Source organism: Labrus bergylta, chromosome 7, assembly GCF_963930695.1.
Source record: "Labrus bergylta chromosome 7, fLabBer1.1, whole genome shotgun sequence".
NCBI classification, from domain to species: domain Eukaryota; kingdom Metazoa; phylum Chordata; class Actinopteri; order Labriformes; family Labridae; genus Labrus; species Labrus bergylta.
The window spans coordinates 33,369,446-33,392,767 of NC_089201.1; the positions used below are offsets into that span (position 1 = coordinate 33,369,446).

At 43.7% G+C, this 23,322-nt stretch overlaps 2 protein-coding genes and 1 long non-coding RNA gene across 11 annotated transcripts in view; all 3 read right to left on the reverse strand.

Annotated features, from left to right (window-relative positions):
* Positions 1-23,322, reverse strand: part of LOC136179750 (NLR family CARD domain-containing protein 3-like) — a 497,803-nt gene that overhangs the window by 465,399 nt on the left and 9,082 nt on the right. The window lies entirely within an intron of this gene.
* Positions 11,740-13,966, reverse strand: LOC136179754 (uncharacterized). The gene is made up of 2 exons (XR_010666721.1): positions 13,898-13,966; positions 11,740-12,490 (listed from the first exon to the last, which is right to left on the reverse strand). It is a non-coding gene; the product is annotated as an uncharacterized lncRNA (long non-coding RNA).
* LOC136179659 (NACHT, LRR and PYD domains-containing protein 5-like) overlaps positions 20,517-23,322 on the reverse strand; it is an 11,454-nt gene continuing 8,648 nt past the window's right edge. Inside the window, exons 4-6 of the mRNA XM_065956564.1 lie at positions 21,920-22,086; positions 21,486-21,648; positions 20,517-20,599 (exon numbers count right to left, since the gene is read on the reverse strand). Of these exons, the coding sequence (XP_065812636.1) occupies positions 20,517-20,599; positions 21,486-21,648; positions 21,920-22,086 (413 nt within the window). The remainder of the gene's footprint in view (positions 20,600-21,485; positions 21,649-21,919; positions 22,087-23,322) is intronic.

Below are 23,322 nucleotides of genomic sequence, written 5' to 3' on the forward strand. Positions count from 1 at the left end.
GAGTTAGTCCTTATCAAAAAATACATCAATAAAAAGACAGAAACAAACAAACAACTGAAGGGAGACAAAACAGACAAAATAAACAAACAAAGTAGAACAAAACTGAGAAATGCTTAAAAAACATGCAAATAGTAAATGATTCAATAGATTAATAATTAATAATGAATTAATAAATAGATTAATAGATTAATAATTATAAATAAGCAGACAGAAAAAAAATGAATTTGTAGTAATGAAAGATGTCAGACAAAAGAAGCTTTAAAATTCTTTCTATTTCTATTTTACAGGTCGCCGTGTGAATTGTATTTTTATTGATTTGATCCAAAAAGGAGGGAGAAGAAGTTTAAAGTTATTTAATTATTTCCACTCCTTCTCCATGAATCATTAACCATCCTGGCAGTTTCTTCTATATCTACCCATATATATATATATATATATATACATTTCTCTCAACGTGTCTATATATTTATTTATTAGTAATTATCTTTAACATACAGGTTAGCTAATCCTTCATACTCAAATATTAACTCAGAAAAGTTTATTAATCTTATAAAAATGTTGTTTTACATGTAAAAATATAAAGAATACAAACATGATTCTTATAAAACATATATAATATATATTCAATAATTTAAATGAAATTGTTATTAACAAATAACAAAGTGATAATAAATAAACCAAAGTGACGCCAAAGTTAAACATATTTACGGTCTTAACAGGAAATTGGGTTTTCCATCTCAATCAGACAAAAACGAGCGGATTTCCTTGGTAATACCTAATTTATTAAATAGTCATTAACAGAATAAACTATTGCTCCTGATTATAAACACAAATTTAATTTAAAAACGAGTCAGCTGAAAGCGGAACGAAATAAACGAGGCACCTCTGCTGTCGGTTCTTTATAGTGTGACACACAGTGGAAGTAAACAAACAGGAGAAGCATTATTCTGAACGCAGCTACGTCACCTACATACATTTAGATAAATCAATGAGTACAAGTTCAGGAATCATCCTGTGAGATTAAGAACTTTATTTCTAAACTACAAATTATACTTTCTTTTGACTACATATTTGTCTCCCCCTACCTAAACCGTTGTGTTACATCTGCCAATATTCTTCCAACAATAATATCAGATGAAGTGATGTATAGGTCTCATATTGGGCAGAGTGCCTCTCTCCAGTAGATGGCGCTGTACCACAACATTACTCCAAAACACTCACTCTGAAAAAATTAAGAAACAACCTCAAAGTATTTTTAGAAATTAATTCAGAGACTGCAACTTCGCCACAAATACTTTGGGAAACAACTAAATGCTTTTTGAGAGGAGAATCTTCTTTTGAATAAGTCAAGGAAACGCAGAATCACACACCTAGAGGGTGACATACAGACGTTAGAAACTAGACAGAAACATCAGTTTTCTGAACAGACACAATCAACTCTTTCTACGCTGAAATTTGAACTAAACAATTTGAGTAAAGTAAAAGCTGAATTTATAATTCATTGTACTAGAGTTAGAGTTACATACTACCTATTAGGATCTATTACCTTTGATCCAGATGAAATAAATGAAGCGTTTAGATCATTTTACTCAGATCTGTATAAGGGTGAATCTACTCCAGATTTGACTGACCTTAAATCATATTTGTTAAAACTTAATTTACTGAAGTTAACTACTGAGGAGGCTGACTCCCTCGATTCACCACTCACCCTCTCGGAGCTCAAAGAGGCCTTAAAATCAATGCAGAAAGGAAAGGCCTTGACGGCCTGCCTCCTGAGCTTCTTCTAGAACTGTGGGATATTATTGGACCACTCATCCTAGATTCTTTAAATTATGCCCTTGAGGGGCGCGCTGGTGGTGCAATGGTTAGGGCGCGCGTCCCATGTATTGAGACTCTCGTCTTGAGCGGTAGGCCCGGGCTCGCCTCCGCATGTCACTCCCGGCTTCCGACTCTATCCACTGTCCTATCTCTGCATTAAAGGCACGAAAAGCCCAAAAATAAATCTTTAAAAAGAAAAAATTATGCCCTTGATATTGGATCTTTTCATTGCGACCAAAATACATTTCTTATTTCAGTGTTACTTAAAAAAGGCAAATCCCCTTTAAAATGTGGCAGTTATAGACCGATATCATTGATCACAACAGAATTTTTAGTAGGAAGACTGGAGCCATATGTAGGCAAACTAATTCATTACGACCAAACAGGATTTCTAAAAGGAAGGCTTGCATCAGACAACATCAGACGGCTTCTTCACATTATTCATGCATCAGAATCAAATGAGGAACCTGCTGCGGTTTTTATCTTAGATGCGCAAAAAGCCTTTGATAGAGTGGGTTGGGATTATCTATGTGCTGTTCTTGAGGAGTTTGGATTCTGTAGAAAATATTTATGTATGATAAAAACACTTTACACCAATCCTTATGCAGTCGTTCAAACAGATAACATCCTGTCTACACCATTTTCCTTACGGCGCGGTACTCGTCAAAGTTGCCTGCTTTCTCCACTCCTTTTTGCGTTCCGTTGGCTCAGGAAATTAGACTGAATAACCAGATATCACCTATCAGTACACAAGATACAAAACACAAGATCTCCCTATATGCAGATGATGTATTATTGTACTTCACTAATATTTCCAACTCATTATCTCGTATATTAGAGGTCTTTAGCAAGTTCAGTCAATTTTCTGGTTATAAAATTAACTGGGATAAATCTTTACTCATTCCTCTAAATGTTTCAGCAAAGCAGCTATCCTTACCAACTATTCCACATATACAGTGGCATGACTCTAGCTTTATATACTTGGGTTTGAATATAACCAAATTCTCAGACATATCACATGCAAACTGGCCTTTAGGAAAATTATCTTTGCAAGCTCAACTGCGGCAAAGAAGACGATAATACATTGTTGGTTCTCTGTTGAATCTCCATCGCTAAAGGAATGGTTTAACTATTTGACAGACATCTCTCATATTGAAAGATCATTAGCTGTAATTCATAAGGCACGGGCATCCACTTTACAGGCTTGGGATTTCCTTATTTCAGCTCTTTCAGATCCACTTTTTCTTGAACAAATATAACCAGTATTATAAACAAAACGTAAACTTACACTTTTGTGAAATTGTTTACTTGAATTATTTTTATGTTATTCTTTATCTGTTTATTTGTTTTAGTTTTATTTTGTGTGCATGTGTGTGTATGGGTATATATATATGTGTGTGTGTGTACATGCATATCATAATTTCACTCAGTAATTTTGTCTTTGTTTAAAATTTGATGTATATTTTTCCTCATCAAGGCAACAGCGATCTGTAAATAGTTTGTATGTTTGATGATGCTGTCTTGGGTTTCTGTCATTGAAGATCATGTGTATAAGCATCTTATGTAAAATTTCAATAAAAAGTTGATCACAAAAAAAAGAAAAACGAGTGAGCTGAAAGCGGAACGAAATAAACGCGGCACCTCCGCTGTCGGTACTTTACAGTGTGATACACAGTGGAAGTAAACAAACAGGAGAAGCATTATTCTGAACGCAGCTACATTTCCTCTCAGACTTTCCTGTTGTCCTAGTTCATCTTTTTAAAGTTTAATAAAACAACAACAATGTTGTTTTGCCTCTCTTTGCTGGTTGTAATGTGTAACTGTTCGTAAACCTGTCGACTAATTGCTTTTGGTTTTCCCCAGGGTGTGTAGGTTGGGGGTGATTGAGGACAGGGTGTGTAGGTTGGGGTGATTGAGGACAGGGTGTGTAGGTTGGGGGTGATTGAGGACAGGGTGTGTATGGTTGGGGGTGATTGAGGACAGGGTGTGTAGGTTGGGGTGATTGAGGACAGGGTGTGTATGGTTGGGGGTGATTGAGGACAGGGTGTGTATGGTTGGGGGTGATTGAGGACAGGGTGTGTAGGTTGGGGGTGATTGAGGACAGGGTGTGTATGGTTGGGGGTGATTGAGGACAGGGTGTGTAGGTTGGGGTGATTGAGGACAGGGTGTGTATGGTTGGGGGTGATTGAGGACAGGGTGTGTATGGTTGGGGTGATTGAGGACAGGGTGTGTATGGTTGGGGGTGATTGAGGACAGGGTGTGTAGGTTGGGGGTGATTGAGGACAGGGTGTGTATGGTTGGGGGTGATTGAGGACAGGGTGTGTATGGTTGGGGGTGATTGAAGACAGGGTGTGTAGGTTGGGGGTGATTGAGGACAGGGTGTGTATGGTTGGGGGTGATTGAGGACAGGGTGTGTAGGTTGGGGGTGATTGAGGACAGGGTGTGTATGGTTGGGGGTGATTGAGGACAGGGTGTGTAGGTTGGGGTGATTGAGGACAGGGTGTGTATGGTTGGGGGTGATTGAGGACAGGGTGTGTATGGTTGGGGGTGATTGAGGACAGGGTGTGTATGGTTGGGGGTGATTGAGGACAGGGTGTGTAGGTTGGGGGTGATTGAGGACAGGGTGTGTATGGTTGGGGGTGATTGAGGACAGGGTGTGTATGGTTGGGGGTGATTGAGGACAGGGTGTGTAGGTTGGGGGTGATTGAGGACAGGGTGTGTATGGTTGGGGGTGATTGAGGACAGGGTGTGTAGGTTGGGGGTGATTGAGGACAGGGTGTGTATGGTTGGGGGTGATTGAGGACAGGGTGTGTAGGTTGGGGTGATTGAGGACAGGGTGTGTATGGTTGGGGGTGATTGAGGACAGGGTGTGTATGGTTGGGGGTGATTGAGGACAGGGTGTGTATGGTTGGGGGTGATTGAGGACAGGGTGTGTAGGTTGGGGGTGATTGAGGACAGGGTGTGTATGGTTGGGGGTGATTGAGGACAGGGTGTGTAGGTTGGGGGTGATTGAGGACAGGGTGTGTAGGTTGGGGGTGATTGAGGACAGGGTGTGTAGGTTGGGGGTGATTGAGGACAGGGTGTGTATGGTTGGGGGTGATTGAGGACAGGGTGTGTATGGTTGGGGGTGATTGAGGACAGGGTGTGTATGGTTGGGGGTGATTGAGGACAGGGTGTGTAGGTTGGGGGTGATTGAGGACAGGGTGTGTATGGTTGGGGGTGATTGAGGACAGGGTGTGTAGGTTGGGGGTGATTGAGGACAGGGTGTGTATGGTTGGGGGTGATTGAGGACAGGGTGTGTAGGTTGGGGGTGATTGAGGACAGGGTGTGTATGGTTGGGGGTGATTGAGGACGGTGTCAATAAGAAGACAGGAACTGCCCGGCTCTCATGTCTCTCGCTCCTTGGTTCCTGAAGAATCACGACAGAATGTCTATTGCTTATCAATGTTGTCTGAGTAACCTGGTTTTTTGTTTATCCCTTTATCGCGGCTTTTGTTCATGGTTTTAAGGGATCCTGTGGTTTTGGTGGTAGAGGGTGAGTGCCCGGTCCGACGGCCCTGTGTGGGCTGGCTTGGGTGGCTGACCTTTCTCTTTTGTTTTGTTTTGTATCCCAGTTTTCAGCTCATAGTTTTGTTGTTTCGTTGTTTGATGGTAAAAATAAACCTTTTCTTTAAAATGATTTAATTTCTGATTGATTTATGTTCGACTCCCGGTTAACAACGAGTCATTAATTTAGGGGTTGGAACAAATGTGTTCAGCTGAGAGTCTGAGAGAGTTTATCAACCAGCGACCAACGGCTGCTGCGGAAGACATCTTTGTAGTTTTTAAAAGAACTATCGTCGAGTACGAGGAAGAGATCGATTGTCAGCGCATACTGCTGGATATCATTTGGAAACCTCACATCATCTTACACAGAGCAGGTGAAGAACTGACTTACTTCTTTTAATGTACAATTCCTCTTATATGGTGGCCAACGAGTGCAAACGCGAAGCAAGAGCCCAAACATTTTTCCTTTAGAGAAAAGAGCTGCCTGTTCTTAAGATAGTACCAAACAAAGATAATATGTTTATGGATCATTGCCGTGTCCATTTCTGTGCGTTAGTAACCAAGAATGTATTTTTAGAAACATATCTATCTAAATGAAGTTTCTGATTTAGCAGCCCTCCCTCTCACAAAGCTTTGAGCTGTCAGTACCCTCGACGTTGTGGGACACCTTAGAATAAATGTTTTTGTTCCATGTTTATCCAGATGTCCCACAGCAACTTGTGTGTGAGGAGGAGGAGGTTCTGGATGACCAGGAGAGGAACTCCAGCCTGGACCAAGAGGATCCAGAGCCTCCACAGGTTAAAGAGGAGCAGGAGGGACTCTGCAGCAGTCAGGAGGGAGAGCAGCTCGTACTGAAGCAGGAGACTGACACATCCATGATGACTCTTACTCATGAGGAGACAGACCACAGTGAAGAACAACTACTAAATAAACACCAGCTCCTTTCTCACAACTCTCAGGATGCTGAGAATCAAGATCCCAAAGGCAGCGAGCTCAGAGACTCAGAATCAACTAGAAAAAACACTAAAACATCAGAGACTGATTCTAATTCTCACCAAAGTCAAACGTCTTTCAAATGTGACACATGTGGGGAAGCTTTTGAGCATGAATCAGAATTACTGACACATCAGCGTGTCGTGCACTAAGGTCAGGAGATGCATACTTGCAAGAATTGTGGGAAAGTATTGAGTTTCATGTCAGAACTGACGATTCATACAAGAACACACACAGGTGAGAAGACTTACTCCTGCAGCACCTGTGGGAAAAGATTCTCTCATTTGAAAGTTCACTATATAACTCATACAGACGAGAGGCCGTTTACTTGCAGAACATTTGGAAGAACCTACAGATTTAGTTGTGATCTGAGGAAACAGGTGAGAAGAGCCCACACAGGTGAGATACCACACTCCTGTGGGAAACGATTCTTTAGACGATCAAACTGGAATCATCACAACAGGACGCACACAGCTGGATAGCAGTTTACCTGCACGACACATCTTTAAATCAAAGAGAGGTTCACAGTCCATGTGAGAAGACACGCTCCTACACCACATGTGGAAAAAAGATTCTTTCAGAGGACAAACCTGAAACATCACAGAAGAACTCAAACAGGTGAAAAACCATCATTCACCAAGACAAGCTCTTTGAAGAAGCACGTGAGAATTCACACATTCTGCATTCAGAGTTCCTGGTGACCTGAACGTTCACAGGAGAAGTCTCCAAGGAGAGAAGTCGTACCATCGTCTGTGGAAACACTTTCAGACTGTGATTCTGTAAGTCACATGACGTGTATCAGATATGTTTGATGAGTTTGAGTGGTCGCTGCTTCTCTGTCTTTGAACAGTGTTTTATTGAGAGGAGGTTCACATTGTCTCGGAGTAAACATAAAGTTTATTTTCAACAATGTCAGCAGGATAGAAGATCCAGAGTTCTATGATTTAATGAGGTCGGACTGAAGAACTCTTTTGTTCACCCGTTAATCCTAAAATAAAAGTTGAATCACAGATCCTGTTTAAAATCACGTGTCTCATGTTTCTGTCTTTGTGTTGTTGCACATGAAGCTGCTGTCGGACAAATCAATCAATCTTATTGTTAATATTTAATAAATCTCTGTATTTAAACAAATGGAGGCGTGCTCTGTCTCTGGTCACTTCCTGTCAGCGTCTCTGGTCACTTCCTGTCAGTACCTGTGCTCTGTCTCTGGTCACTTCCTGTCAGTACCTGTGCTGTCTCTGGTCACTTCCTGTCAGTACCTGTGCGCTGCCTCTGGTCACTTCCTGTCAGTACTTGTGCGCTGCCTCTGGTCACTTCCTGTCAGTACCTGTGCGCTGCCTCTGGTCACTTCCTGTCAGCACCTGTGCTCTGCCTCTGGTCACTTCCTGTCAGTACCTGTGCTCTGCCTCTGGTCACTTCCTGTCAGTACCTGTGCGCTGTCTCTGGTCACTTCCTGTCAGCACCTGTGCGCTGCCTCTGGTCACTTCCTGTCAGTACCTGTGCGCTGTCTCTGGTCACTTCCTGTCAGCACCTGTGCTCTGCCTCTGGTCACTTCCTGTCAGCACCTGTGCGCTGCCTCTGGTCACTTCCTGTCAGTACCTGTGCTGTCTCTGGTCACTTCCTGTCAGTACCTGTGCTGTCTCTGGTCACTTCCTGTCAGTACCTGTGCGCTGCCTCTGGTCACTTCCTGTCAGTACCTGTGCTCTGCCTCTGGTCACTTCCTGTCAGCACCTGTGCTCTGCCTCTGGTCACTTCCTGTCAGTACCTGTGCTCTGTCTCTGGTCACTTCCTGTCAGCACCTGTGCTCTGCCTCTGGTCACTTCCTGTCAGTACCTGTGCGCTGTCTCTGGTCACTTCCTGTCAGTACCTGTGCTGCCTCTGGTCACTTCCTGTCAGCACCTGTGCTCTGCCTCTGGTCACTTCCTGTCAGCACCTGTGCGCTGTCTCTGGTCACTTCCTGTCAGTACCTGTGCTGCCTCTGGTCACTTCCTGTCAGCACCTGTGCTCTGCCTCTGGTCACTTCCTGTCAGTACCTGTGCTCTGCCTCTGGTCACTTCCTGTCAGTACCTGTGCGCTGCCTCTGGTCACTTCCTGTCAGTACCTGTGCTCTGCCTCTGGTCACTTCCTGTCAGTACCTGTGCTCTGCCTCTGGTCACTTCCTGTCAGCACCTGTGCGCTGCCTCTGGTCACTTCCTGTCAGTACCTGTGCTCTGCCTCTGGTCACTTCCTGTCAGCACCTGTGCTCTGCCTCTGGTCACTTCCTGTCAGTACCTGTGCTCTGTCTCTGGTCACTTCCTGTCAGCACCTGTGCTCTGCCTCTGGTCACTTCCTGTCAGTACCTGTGCGCTGTCTCTGGTCACTTCCTGTCAGTACCTGTGCTGCCTCTGGTCACTTCCTGTCAGTACCTGTGCTCTGCCTCTGGTCACTTCCTGTCAGCACCTGTGCTCTGCCTCTGGTCACTTCCTGTCAGTACCTGTGCTCTGTCTCTGGTCACTTCCTGTCAGCACCTGTGCTCTGCCTCTGGTCACTTCCTGTCAGTACCTGTGCGCTGTCTCTGGTCACTTCCTGTCAGTACCTGTGCTGCCTCTGGTCACTTCCTGTCAGCACCTGTGCTCTGCCTCTGGTCACTTCCTGTCAGCACCTGTGCGCTGTCTCTGGTCACTTCCTGTCAGTACCTGTGCTGCCTCTGGTCACTTCCTGTCAGCACCTGTGCTCTGCCTCTGGTCACTTCCTGTCAGTACCTGTGCTCTGCCTCTGGTCACTTCCTGTCAGTACCTGTGCGCTGCCTCTGGTCACTTCCTGTCAGTACCTGTGCTCTGCCTCTGGTCACTTCCTGTCAGTACCTGTGCTCTGCCTCTGGTCACTTCCTGTCAGCACCTGTGCGCTGCCTCTGGTCACTTCCTGTCAGTACCTGTGCTCTGCCTCTGGTCACTTCCTGTCAGCACCTGTGCTCTGCCTCTGGTCACTTCCTGTCAGTACCTGTGCTCTGTCTCTGGTCACTTCCTGTCAGCACCTGTGCTCTGCCTCTGGTCACTTCCTGTCAGTACCTGTGCGCTGTCTCTGGTCACTTCCTGTCAGTACCTGTGCTGCCTCTGGTCACTTCCTGTCAGCACCTGTGCTCTGCCTCTGGTCACTTCCTGTCAGCACCTGTGGTGCCTCTGGTCACTTCCTGTCAGTACCTGTGCGCTGTCTCTGGTCACTTCCTGTCAGCACCTGTGCTGTCTCTGGTCACTTCCTGTCAGTACCTGTGCGCTGTCTCTGGTCACTTCCTGTCAGTACCTGTGCGCTGCCTCTGGTCACTTCCTGTCAGTACCTGTGCTGTCTCTGGTCACTTCCTGTCAGCACCTGTGCTGCCTCTGGTCACTTCCTGTCAGTACCTGTGCTGTCTCTGGTCACTTCCTGTCAGCACCTGTGCTGCCTCTGGTCACTTCCTGTCAGCACCTGTGCTGTCTCTGGTCACTTCCTGTCAGCACCTGTGCTGTCTCTGGTCACTTCCTGTCAGTACCTGTGCGCTGTCTCTGGTCACTTCCTGTCAGTACCTGTGCGCTGCCTCTGGTCACTTCCTGTCAGTACCTGTGCTGTCTCTGGTCACTTCCTGTCAGCACCTGTGCTGCCTCTGGTCACTTCCTGTCAGTACCTGTGCGCTGTCTCTGGTCACTTCCTGTCAGTACCTGTGCGCTGTCTCTGGTCACTTCCTGTCAGCACCTGTGCTCTGTCTCTGGTCACTTCCTGTCAGCACCTGTGCGCTGCCTCTGGTCACTTCCTGTCAGTACCTGTGCTCTGCCTCTGGTCACTTCCTGTCAGCACCTGTGCTCTGCCTCTGGTCACTTCCTGTCAGCACCTGTGCTCTGCCTCTGGTCACTTCCTGTCAGCACCTGTGCGCTGCCTCTGGTCACTTCCTGTCAGCACCTGTGCGCTGCCTCTGGTCACTTCCTGTCAGTACCTGTGCTCTGTCTCTGGTCACTTCCTGTCAGCACCTGTGCTCTGCCTCTGGTCACTTCCTGTCAGTACCTGTGCTCTGCCTCTGGTCACTTCCTGTCAGCACCTGTGCTCTGCCTCTGGTCACTTCCTGTCAGTACCTGTGCTGCCTCTGGTCACTTCCTGTCAGCACCTGTGCGCTGCCTCTGGTCACTTCCTGTCAGCACCTGTGCTGCCTCTGGTCACTTCCTGTCAGCACCTGTGCTGCCTCTGGTCACTTCCTGTCAGCACCTGTGCTCTGCCTCTGGTCACTTCCTGTCAGCACCTGTGCGCTGCCTCTGGTCACTTCCTGTCAGTACCTGTGCTGTCTCTGGTCACTTCCTGTCAGCACCTGTGCGCTGCCTCTGGTCACTTCCTGTCAGTACCTGTGCTGTCTCTGGTCACTTCCTGTCAGCACCTGTGCTCTGTCTCTGGTCACTTCCTGTCAGCACCTGTGTGCTGTCTCTGGTCACTTCCTGTCAGTACCTGTGCTCTGTCTCTGGTCACTTCCTGTCAGTACTTGTGCTCTGTCTCTGGTCACTTCCTGTCAGCACCTGTGTGCTGTCTCTGGTCACTTCCTGTCAGTACCTGTGCTCTGTCTCTGGTCACTTCCTGTCAGTACCTGTGCTCTGCCTCTGGTCACTTCCTGTCAGCACCTGTGCTCTGCCTCTGGTCACTTCCTGTCAGTACCTGTGCGCTGCCTCTGGTCACTTCCTGTCAGTACCTGTGCGCTGCCTCTGGTCACTTCCTGTCAGTACCTGTGCGCTGCCTCTGGTCACTTCCTGTCAGCACCTGTGCTCTGCCTCTGGTCACTTCCTGTCAGTACCTGTGCTGTCTCTGGTCACTTCCTGTCCAATCAGACTTAAAGCTGTTTGTTTGCACTTCCTCTCAAACTTCCTTAAGGTATCTCCAGATAAAAGCCTCTTGCTGAGGATCACTCTGTTGGTGATCGATGCAAAGTTCAGGTCAGCTGTTCATGTGTTGAAGGTTGATCTGAGTCGAGCAGGTTCTCTGTAGCGGGAGTCAGATCGTCTTTCTGGTTGCAGACTTGATGATCTAACAAAGACGTAACATCTGAAAACAAAACCACAGATACTTCATGTTTGTGTGAAATAAACTTTAATTTCAAAGAAGATTAATGTACAGCCTTAATAAAATCCAAAACACCCGACTGTGATATTTAATAAACAGAAGCCCCACTAGGGGGCAGTGATTACAAAAAGAGACATTAAACTTGAACATGAAATATAAAAACATAAGAACAAATAAGAGCTGGCATCATCTATCTTTCTTTGTGTTTCCTGACACAGAAATAATCTCTTCAGATCGATCAGTCTGGGAGAAAACTGTGGAAACAGTGACACCTGCTGGCAGAAAGCAGTGATAGCAGCAACAGAACCTAAACATGAATTATTATTCAAATAAAACCCTCCACAGATTGAATTTATTTCTATTTAAAATCCTGAGATAATAAAAACAGAAGGTTCAAACATCAAAGTGTAATAAACATCAGAAGTTAAAAATAAAGATAGTTTGATAACGTGTCCGTTGTTACCCTGACATGATGAATGAATATCAATGATTGAGTCTGCATGTTATTCAGCTCTTTTTATATCATCTCATATTACATCAAATATTCAGGTGCTGACTCTGCACCTGGATCCAGACATCCTGTTTGTAGTTCTTTTAAAAACTCAGTGAAGCCTCCTCTTTGTTTTGATCCAACAAAGAGACGACTGATTTATTATCAGACGACCAACGACTCGTGGTTAAAAGCAGAACTTCACACTTTAACTTGCACAGGTGGAATCAACTTCTACTGTTATCTGTGAATATGAGTCAATGAATAACCTGCACCACTACACATGTCCACAGGGTGGCGCTGCAACAGAAACATTTATATCCAAATCAAAGAGTTCATCTTCGGTCGTTGAGTCATGAAGCAGTTTAAATTCAGAATATGAGAATAGAAAAATGTCCGAGGTCATGGTCCTGTGTGTGACGGTGGAGCTGATCTCAGAGCAGCTCAGACTGCAGCACTGAGAGTCATCTGCGCTGTGATTGGTCCGTCAGTCTCCCAGTAACACAGCCCAGTTAAAGACTCACCAACACACCAGCTGCTGCTTCCAGCTCTGTGATCAGCAGGATCCTCTCTTTAAAGACTGAACTCCACCAGCTGTTGATATAAAAAGAGATAAATGAGAGATTAGACTCTGAGAGAGACTTCATGATTATTCTGATCATATAATATCATCGTTATCATGATTATTCTGATTATCAGTGATAAAGAACATCCAGTATGAAGAGCAGCAGGGACTTCAGTCCTGCTCAGAAGTGAATGAATTTGATGAAGAGATTTAATATTAATTAATTAATTAATTAATAATAAAAAGCTCTGGGGGCTGATTTCAAATCATGGTTGGAGGCTCTGGCGTCCACACTGGACAGCATTCAGTGCACAGTCACAGAGCACGGTCAGAGCATCAGTTCCCTGCTGCGTCCCTCCGGGTCTGCCACCTTAACTTTCAGTGACTCGTTGTCTTTCTTCAAAGCAAAGCAAGTGTCCTCGAGGTTTGGAAGACGTGTGTTAGCTTCATTAGCGTTGTCTTCCAGGGAACTGATGCGCTGACTGAGGTCAATTCCCGGTGGGCCGGGCTGCCTGAAGGGCCGCCAGGGCCGTTACAGTGACAGTTTATAGATCAGCCTGCAGTCATGGCTCAAGTAGCGTCTCACTACAGACCAGTTTCTGAAAGTGTGGGGCGAGCGTGAGCGCCTGGAAAACATGTAGAGTGCAGTGTTTCCCACTCGTCCAGGTATATTAACCACCACAAACACCCTTTTTTCAAAAGCCTCTCTACCTCATTAAAAGATAACTGTGGGTCTGCACACGTGTGAGAGAGAGAGAGAGAGAGAGAGAGCTATACGGACGAGCAAGAGTCGGGGAACGTGTCATTACACATATAAGAAACAAAAAGATGAATTGATCATGTGCTCTACAGTTTGTTAACCTGTAAAGTGAACTCTGCAGTTTACAGACGGATGTCTTTACAAACAGCTCTGATGTTCACTGAGTGCTCCTCTGTCTGCACGTCGCCCTCTCTGCTCTGTTTATTAAAAACTATAAACTGGTCGTTTGAGCTGCTAATATTTTCAGTACTGAAGATTACAAGAAGAAGAGAGGAGTGATAATCTAAAAGAGGAGTATGACAGTATGCTCTTTTTATCTACATTCATCGAGCTCATTGTTTACTTCATGTTCAAATGTAATTTGACAGAAAGGAGAGCACCTGAATTTGTTTTTGTTTCAAGATCAAATAAAGAGTCTCTGTGTGTGTGTGTGTGTGTGTCTTCAGTTTTGAACATTTCATAAAAATCAGAAACTTTAAAAACTTAAAGAACTCCATTTAAACTATTTCTGTAAAAATCAGATTTTTTTATGATGCAGATTCAAACAAGAAAATAAACATGAACAGCATTCAATCTAAAACTTCATGGACGTCAGAAACATGTGAACATGAAAATGTTTCAGCTGATAATCAAACACATGAGATGTAAAACACAAACAGAGAAGAAGAGAACTGACCTCAGAGTCTCCAGTCTACAGTTTGGACTCTGCAGAAAATCACTCAGCAGCTTCACTCCTGAATCCTGCAGCTTGTTCTTACTCAGGTCCAGCTCTCTGAGATGGGAGGGGTTGGACTTCAGAGCTGAGGCCAGAGAAGAACAGCTGATCTCTGACAAACTGCAGCTCATCAAACTGAATAAAGAATAAAAGATGTGAATAAAAAGAATGATCAATCAGGTGATAACATAACAACATAACTAGGTCCAATAAGTGAGTGTGTCCCTAAAATTCAATTCAATTTCAATTCAATTTATTTTGTATTTGTATTTTGCGTCAACTCATAACAAGTGTTATCTCAAGACACTTTACAAAAAGCAGGTAAAAGACCTTACTCTTTGTCTGTTAACATTACAAAAGAGCAGGTAAAAAAACCTTACTCATTGTTATGTTACAAAAAGCAGGTAAAAGACCTTACTTATTGCTATATTACAAAGAGCCGGCCTATCCATCATGAGCACTTTAGCAAAGCAGCAAAACTTACAGCAGAAAGATAAAACTGTTTTATTAAAAGGCAGAAATCTTCTGCTGGATCCCCGGCTCATGACAAAACAGCCTTCACAGGCCTAGACTGCACCAGACTGTTCTGGCAGGCCGTCAACCAACGATCTTGAGGAGCCTAAGAGAGCTCAAGAGCTATCAGGAAAGTAGGTGGTTAGTGACTGAGATTTACAGATAGATACATGCAGTAATATGATGTACTGTATATGCACAGATAGAGAGAGAGAGAGAGAGAGAGAGAGAGAGAGGAGCTCAAGGTGCCAGTTTCCCCGGTAGTCTAAGCCTATAGCAGCATAACTAAGAGCTGGTCTACACCAGCACTAACTATAAGATTTATCAAAAAGGAAAGTTTTAAGTCTATTCTTAAAACTACAGACTGTGTCTGCCTCCCGGACCCCGGCTGGAAGGCGGTTCCAGAGGAGAGGAGCCCGATAACTGAATGCTTTACCTCCCATAGTACACTTAGAGACTGTAGGTACCACCAGCAGGCCTGCACTCCGGGACCGCAACGCTCTCGAGGGGCAGTACGGCACTAGTAGCTCCTTCAGGTAAGATGGTGCCTGGCCATTTAGCGCTTGGTAGGTGAGAAGAAGGATCTTGAATTCTATTCTAGACTGTATAGGGAGCCAGTGCAGAGAAGCCAGGACAGGAGTGATGTGCTGAGTATCATCTGCATAACAATGAAACTGTATGGAGTGTTTCGACGCAGAAAAAATGGAATATAGCTCTGAAAGGTTGATTGGAGAAAAACAGTCGAGACTAATATCTGGTCCTGGAACTGTCTCTGCCGTATCAGACGTATCCGTACCAGGTAAGGGCAGGAGGTTACCAATTTTGTCTCTGATGTCTAGAACTTTGTTGTTGAAAAAGCTCAGGAAGTCATTACTGCTGAGGGCTAGAGGAATACAAGGCTCAATGGAGCCATGACTCTCTGTCAGCCTGGCTACAGTGCTGAAAAGGTATCTAGGATTGCCTTTGTTTTCCTCAATTAGAGAGGAGTAGTAGGCAGCTCGGGCGTGACGTAGAGCCTTCATATATCTTCTATGAATTGTTGGGCCTCAGCCATGTGCATGGGACAAGAGACTCAGGCCCGTATCACAGTTCTCAAGCCTGACTAGAGTATTTTGGAGGGAACTGAACAAAGGGGTCTTAGCCCAGCAACCCCCCAACAGAAACCAACGAATAGGTGTGAAAAGTGGGGGGGTGTCTGAATTCTCTATCCTCATTGGAGGAGGCCTGAGGTAAACCCACAGGCAGGTCCAGCCTTTAAAAGCAATCACCAGGCATTGTTTCCTCCTCTTCAAGTGTTGTCTGCTGACACCAGAGGATACCCTCTCCAACAAGATGGACTCCAGCATTCGAGACAAACCCTTTCCTCCTCTTCAAGTGTTGTCTGCTGACACCAGAGGATGCCCTCTCCAACAAGATGGACTCCATCATTCGAGACAAAGCCTTTCCTCCTCTTGACTTACATAGGTTAAACTCCAGAGCTGAGGTTGCTCAGTATAGGTAGCTCTTCACATGCTGAATTCAAGCATCAGAGGATTCAGTTGACTACTTCCACAGCATATTTTTAGGAGTAGGGTTACCTACTGGTAACCCGCAATCAGATGTTATCAGGTTCGAGCAAAAAGAAGAGTTTCTTTCCTTTGATTTTTTCGTAAGACGTCATTGAACGCAACTGGACAGGAGCGCTGAAGGAAGCCCACTGATCCCTGAATCCACAAGGACACATAAAGAACTCTGCTCCTGCAACCAGAAGACCCTATAGAGCAGCGCTCTGGTCGAAGATCTGAATCCCGCTACCCTCCTCCAACATCTGCCACGAAGGAAACCTGCCTGAATCTGTTGATTTAACATTCAACAGAGTGACGATCTAACCAACTTTGCAACGATCACCAGGAGTTACCCCAAGTAAGAGCTTTGGTCTGGGCAGAAATAGTTATGTTTCTTTTATAACCACTGATAATTATGCATCATTGTTGACGATACGTCACATTCTGTTTATTATCTGTTGTTAGCTGCTGCATTTGTTTTATTGTAATGAACTGCTGTGTTCGCCTATGTATGTAATGCTATGCTAGTTTACCTTCAGTCAACGGCTTTCACAATCAGAAAGACCAGTGTACCCGCCGTTGAATCAAAGTCTGGCCACTGGCTTTCTGGTGTTTAAGTAACAGTTACTGAACTCAGCTCAGAGAGCTCAAACTATGTCAAAAGGGTAGCCACACGGCTTCCTTTGTTGTCCACCATTTTTGTCACCATGTGACAAAGCCACATGGTGCATTGTCTCTCTCCACCATCTTGTTCTCTCTCTCTCTCTCTCTCTCTCACACATCTACATACACACTCATCTGCACACACACACACACATTTACACCTCATTCACAAGCCTTTGCTTGATAATGTTTGTTGCTTAGATTAGTTTATAATAGTTATTTGTTTAATTAAGTTCATTGATTTTGGATTGATGTTGCTTTGTTTAAATAAATTCTGTTATAATTTAAGAGAGCAGTTGTTTGTGATTACTGGTGTATTTGCATTGTGATATAAGCTGAGAAGGCTTTGTGTACGGATTTCACGCCTTCAATTTATTAAATATAGTTATTCATTATTAATAATATTAGTAATTAAATAACTAATTTGAGACTGATTTGAGTGATATTTTGGTTATATTTACCTGATTACAGGTTGGTGCCCCAAAACGAGATTAAACATAGTTTAATGATATTTTATTTATATTATTAATAATTAAGTATAATTATTAAAGAATATAACCCACTTGACTTGATACAACCCCAGCAGAATATCCTGCCAGAAAAAACGAGATTCTACCGTTTTGGTTGAGCGCCATATTCTTTCAAAATTCCGCGACGATTGTTTTAGAGTACAGGTTTCTGAGTTGAACCATGGAGCTATTCTCCGCCGCTTGACAACCCTCCGTTCCAGGAGAGCAATTGAATCAAGAGTAACTCTCAGTGAATCCACTGCACTATCAACAAACTGATCTAGCTGAGAGGGACTAAAGCTATCATAAGAGTTTCCAACTGGGTTGAAACACGGTACTGAATCAAAAACAGCTGAAATAGCTTCCTTAAATATAGCAACAGCACTATCAGATAAACTTCTAGAGAGCACACCTCTTCTAGGTAGAGGTAATTCTGGTAGGACAAAATCGAATGTAATAAAAAAAATGGTCTGATAGAAGAGGATTTTCTAGGAAAACTGTAAGGTTATGGATTTCAATGCCATAAACTAAAACAAGATCCAGGGTGTGGTTAAAACGATGAGTAGGTTCGTTTACACCCTGGGTGAAACCAGTAGAGTCTAATAATGACATGAAAGCTGTGCTAAGGCTATCATTATCAACATCCACATGGATATTGAAGTCACCTACAACAATTATTCTATCACTGCTAAGGATTACATTTGATAAAAATTCTGCAAATTCAGATAGAAACTCAGAATATGGGCCAGGAGGGCGGTAAACTACAACAACTAGAACTGGCTGAAAGGTTCTTGAGACTGGATGTGAAAAACTAAGAACAAGGCTTTCAAAAGAAGAAAAATTCAGCTTTGGTCGAGGGTTAACTGGAAGACTAAAATTAAAAATAGCTGCTACTCCACCACCTCGTCCAGTGTCTCGAGGTATATGAGTATTAAAATGACTGGGAGGAGTGGATTCATTCAAACTAACATATTCATCTCGACACAGCCAGGTTTCAGTCAAACAAAGTAAATCAATATGCTGATCTGATATCAGATCATTCACTAAAAGAGATTTGGATGCTAAGGATCTAATGTTCAAAAGTCCGCAGTGAATCTTTTGATTTTTTTAGCAAAATCGTATTCGTAGTCTTGATCCTGATGAGATTTTGACGATTTACGCCTTTTCTTTCTTCGTTTGGATGACTTGGTCTGGGCCGGGGGACAGACACAGTACCTATAGTATAACTACAGTTCGATTTAGAGTTACAGCTATAGTGACTGGGAGACAGATCTAAGGGAGGCGCAGAGAAGACTGCAGCTCTGCCTCCTGGTCTGAACTCTGTGTTGTTGTCAAGGTTTTGGACTAATAACCTCTGCTATGTTTCTAGATAATAGAGCTGCACTGTCCAAAGTGGGATGGATGCAGTCTCTAGCTAGCAGACCAGGTTTTCTCCAAAAAGACTGCCAGTTATCTATGAAGCCCACATCGTGTGCTGGACACCACCTCGACAGCCAGCGGTTGAGTGATGACATGCGGCTATACATGTCATCACTGGTCTGATTTGGGAGGGTCCAGAGAACACTACGGAGTCCGACATCTTCTTAGCAAAAGTACACACCGATTCCACATTAACCTTAGTGATTTCCGACTGGCATAGTCGGGAGTCATTAGTGCCGACATGAATTACGATTGTATCAAATCTACCTTTAGTCTTTGTCAGCAACTTTAAATGAGATGCGATGTCGCCCGCTCTGGCCCCAGGTATACACCTAACTATGCCCGCTGACTTCGCTAGCTTCACGTTTTCGGACTATGGAGTCTCCAATAATCAGAGTTTTATTCTCAGCGGGTGTGTCGCTGAGTGGGGAAAATTTGTTTGAAATTTGTTTGTTTAAAATAAGTAGAGAGACTTTGGCCCAGTCTCATTTCACCCCTTAGCCCTACCACTTAGCCCTACCCCTCATTTTGGAGTGCCACTGAACCCCTTAGAACAGAGCTGCAAGGGCTAGTGGTGAAATCCTTCCCCTACGAAATGGGACAACCCTTCCAGAGCCACATACGTCAGCAGTAGTTGTCGACTGCAATGACTTAATAACACGCAACAAAGTAACTGGTCTTTCCCGAAAATGCCGACGTTAGCTGTGTTACTGTCCCTTACGTGGGCTATGGGCAACTTCATGAATTTGCCAGCAACATCTCGGAGAAATCAGATGAGGAGAAGACGTCTACAACACCTGGCCGCAGATCAGGTTATGGTATGTTCGATAAACTTTGTAAACTTTAATTAGGATAAACCACAAACAACTGTTGTTGTTGTTGTTGTTAGCATAGCTACACAACATGCTAGCGAGATAGCTGTGAACCGTTAGACAAACGTTAGTGGGTTAAACATTAATATTGGACATACGTCTGTGTTAGTGATACACATGTAATGGATAAAAATATATGTGCAATTTAAACAAGAACCTATAAACAGTTGAGGAAAAAAATCTGTAATTAGACCTGAATATAAAAAAATAAGAATAAAAAAGTGTTGACCTTCCGAAGTTGTGTTGTTTATGTATGTACGGCAATGTTTAAAAAGCAGATAGTGCAGAGTTATCAAAAACAGACATTAAATAACAGGCAGTGCAAACATTAAATTAAAGGTGCTATGTAAGTAATTGAGGTGATCATTAAAGTGTCCAACTAGAGGCTGACTCTTGGGACAGCTGTGCAGATGGGAAAATTAGTGTATGAATGAGTTGTTAGGGGAGATTTACTCGTAAAAGCACTTCCAATTCAGACTAATGAAGTTAATATATTTTCTTCTCCAGACTGATCATCCCAGGTCATACTGTCTGTTTAACCACAACATACCCATCCTGCGTCTGTGGTTCAACGTAGAGGCTGAGCTGAAGCAGGACTTTCACCTCAGCAGAAGCGCCATGCATGGTCTGCAGAGGCTACTACGGAGGGAACAGGACCATGGCTGGGGTAACGAGCTGGAGGTCCTCATCTATGTCTATTGGCTTGCTCATGGACTATCGTACAGAGTCGTATCGAGGGTTTTCAGTGTACCAAAATCAACTGTTCACCGTGTAATCCACAAAGTTGCCCAAAACATTTGGATGAATTTGAAGCGAGCTATCTTTTCCCCCAGGCAGGAGAGCTTCATGCTGTTGGTCAGGGATTTGCTCAACTATCAGGAAGCCCTGCATTCAGCAACGTTGTGGGTGCAATAGATTGTAGCCATATCAGAATTAAACCCCCTCTACAGCACCGGATCGACTATTTCAATTACAAAGGCTTTTTATCTATTAACATGCAGGCGATTTGTGATTCAGATGCAAGGTTTCTTGACATCTTTGTTGGCTATCCAGGGTCAGTTCACGACACAAGAATCATGAAGAATAGCAGCTTATACGGTACCCTCCCACAGGCTACATCCTTCTTGGCATTGGTGGCTATCCCTGTTTGGACACACCCATTACGTTGATCACACCTTACAAGCAGCCGATCAATGGCCAAATACAGGGTCGCTTTAATCATTTCCATTCGAATGATGAAGACAAGATGGAGGTCTACACTATTCCGTGCCTTGGAGTTTCAACACACATTTGCACCCCTTGTTATTGCGTCCTGTGCCTTTCTCCACAATGTGTGTCTGGATAACGGGGACATTCTAGAGCCAGATGCTGTTGTTGCACAGGACTTCATTGACCCCCAACCTCCCCGTGAGCCACTGGTGAACAATGAAAGCTCTGGGAGTGCTACAAGGGACAGACTGGCTGCCCTGGTCTCCGGCCATGCGCCGGCCCCATAAAGATGATTTCTCTGCTACAGTTTTCTAATTAGTTTTTTATACATGTTGAAATGTTTGAATCAATTTGTGGAGTTCTCTGCTACAGAGTTTTTAATTAGTTTTTTATATATGTTGAAAATGTTTGAATCAATTTGTGGAGTTCTCTGCTACAGACAGATGTTGTATATAGTTTAACATATTTTGAAAATGTTTGAAACGGTCAACATTTCATGATCAAATATCTGACTGGAAAATTACTTTCAAGTGTGAATCAGGAATTGGTGATGTGTTTATAAAAGGCTATTTATACTCAGAATCTTTTGGTATCAAATATTGTACTTTATTAGACCAATTACAGTCAAGTATATTTACAAGATTTCATTCTATAAAAACATATTCATATAAAAAACATTACAGCAAATCATGTGGTCACAGAGTAAAAAAATATATAACATCTAAATAATCTTATTAACAATATGCATTAAGTTCTATTATTTTAATTTTTTCAATTAACCGTTCAAACAGGCCTAAAAATCGTTCAGTTTTGGCTTCACTCTCCTCATGGCGCTTCTGCTCTTTTGCGCTCTCCTTTATGAGGAAATTCAACAAGGAGTTCTTTTTTGGGGGGGAATGTGTTGGGGGACTCGGGCTAGCCATGGGAGAGGCTGCTGAGTCTGATGTGCCTGAGGTGTCGCTGCACGTGGACTCAACCATCTCCTGGAAGACAACAAAACAAAAGTTATGTACCAGAAATGGCTATTACGACCAGGGGTGTTCAAGTTAAATATATCATAACAGTGTTTACAATATATGTATGCGACAAAACACACAAGAAATAAGACAGCTTTATCAATTACAACATCGCCTTGACTAACCATGTATCCCTCCTGATTAAAAAATTGAAAGTCAATATAATTCCATGCTACAGATTTAAAAACATATATATATTAAATTGGAGCAGTAATTGTACCCAATCTTAAAACCTTACCAGGTGAATTGCTGTTGGATCAGCATCACCAAAAGATGCAACCACTACAGGAGGATCCATTGAAGGCCTTGCACCCAAAACCTCATGCATGTCGCCAAAGAACTGCCAGGTGGCAGCCGTTACCTCGCCCGCATCCGTTCCTGATCCTGCTCTTGGGGTTTTTAGCTCTTGCAATGAACACAAACATATGCACACATTGTTGTAACTATCACCGTGCAAAAACCTGTCACAAAAACACCCACTGTGATTGTTTATAAGATTATTTATCCATATTTTATGGTCACACACTTAACTATTTACATGTTATCTCCATCATGTGAAAATCAATGCACCCTGCATGTAAATATTGTAGAAACTAACCCACTCATGTGAATACACCTGTGTGTTCCATGATTACATGGTTTACTCGTGTATGTTTCAGCATCTTTTGCACTACTTGTCGTTCTGCTTACCTTGTACTTTTTCTTGAGGTTTTCCCACTTCTTTGACACCTGTTGGGGTGTGATCTTGCCCTCAGTTGGCAAGTTCTTTGATCAACGTCCTGTATCATAACAAAATACAGAGTTATGTTAGCAGAATCAAACAATATAAACACAACACAGACGTTTGTATGCAGTTAAACACATTTTAAAATAAATGACTCACTCCCAAAGTGGTCTAGCAGCGCTCTTCGACCTCAGGAAACGTTGCTCATTTGCAGACCGAAACCTTATAAGCTGTCTGGTTTGCTGAGGAGTCCCTGGATTGATGGAAACGATATATCCTTGTAACATTGTTCAGACCGTAACCCTACTATGGTAATGATGGTATTCAACCGATCAAACAAATAGAAAGCATAATGGTGCCGGTAACACAACAGTTCATAACGGTGCTCTGTGGGCTAACGTTAGATACTCTCGGCTCGTCTGTAGCCTACTGCTATTAATGTGGCAGTAATAACTGCAGAAACGTCGTTGCTAGCTTCAGTTACATTTCGGGCGTCATATAACTTCAAACTTTGGGGGTTTTGTCATTTGGGAATTTATCAAAATACTGAACTGTCATGCACAAACTGAGACGCAACACTGTAACGTTAGTCAGCGGACCATAGTGCATTGGAACATTATTTAACTAAGATAATGTTAATGTTGTCATCATTTTCAGATCTCATAAACGAAGGAAAAACTTAGATTTGTGCGTCTCTTTTGCCGTTGATGATGCGCAGTGCATTCTGGGAAATGACTCTGTTTGGAGTGCGGAGGGCCAAAAAGCCCTAACACACCCTATCCCTACCTCTACACGAGGGAGAGAGAGAGGGAGAGAGGAAGAGGGAGAGAGAGGGGGAGGGAGAGAGAGAGAGAGGGAGAGAGAGAGAGAGAGGGGGAGGGAGAGAGGGAGAGGGAGAGAGAGAGGGAGAGAGGAAG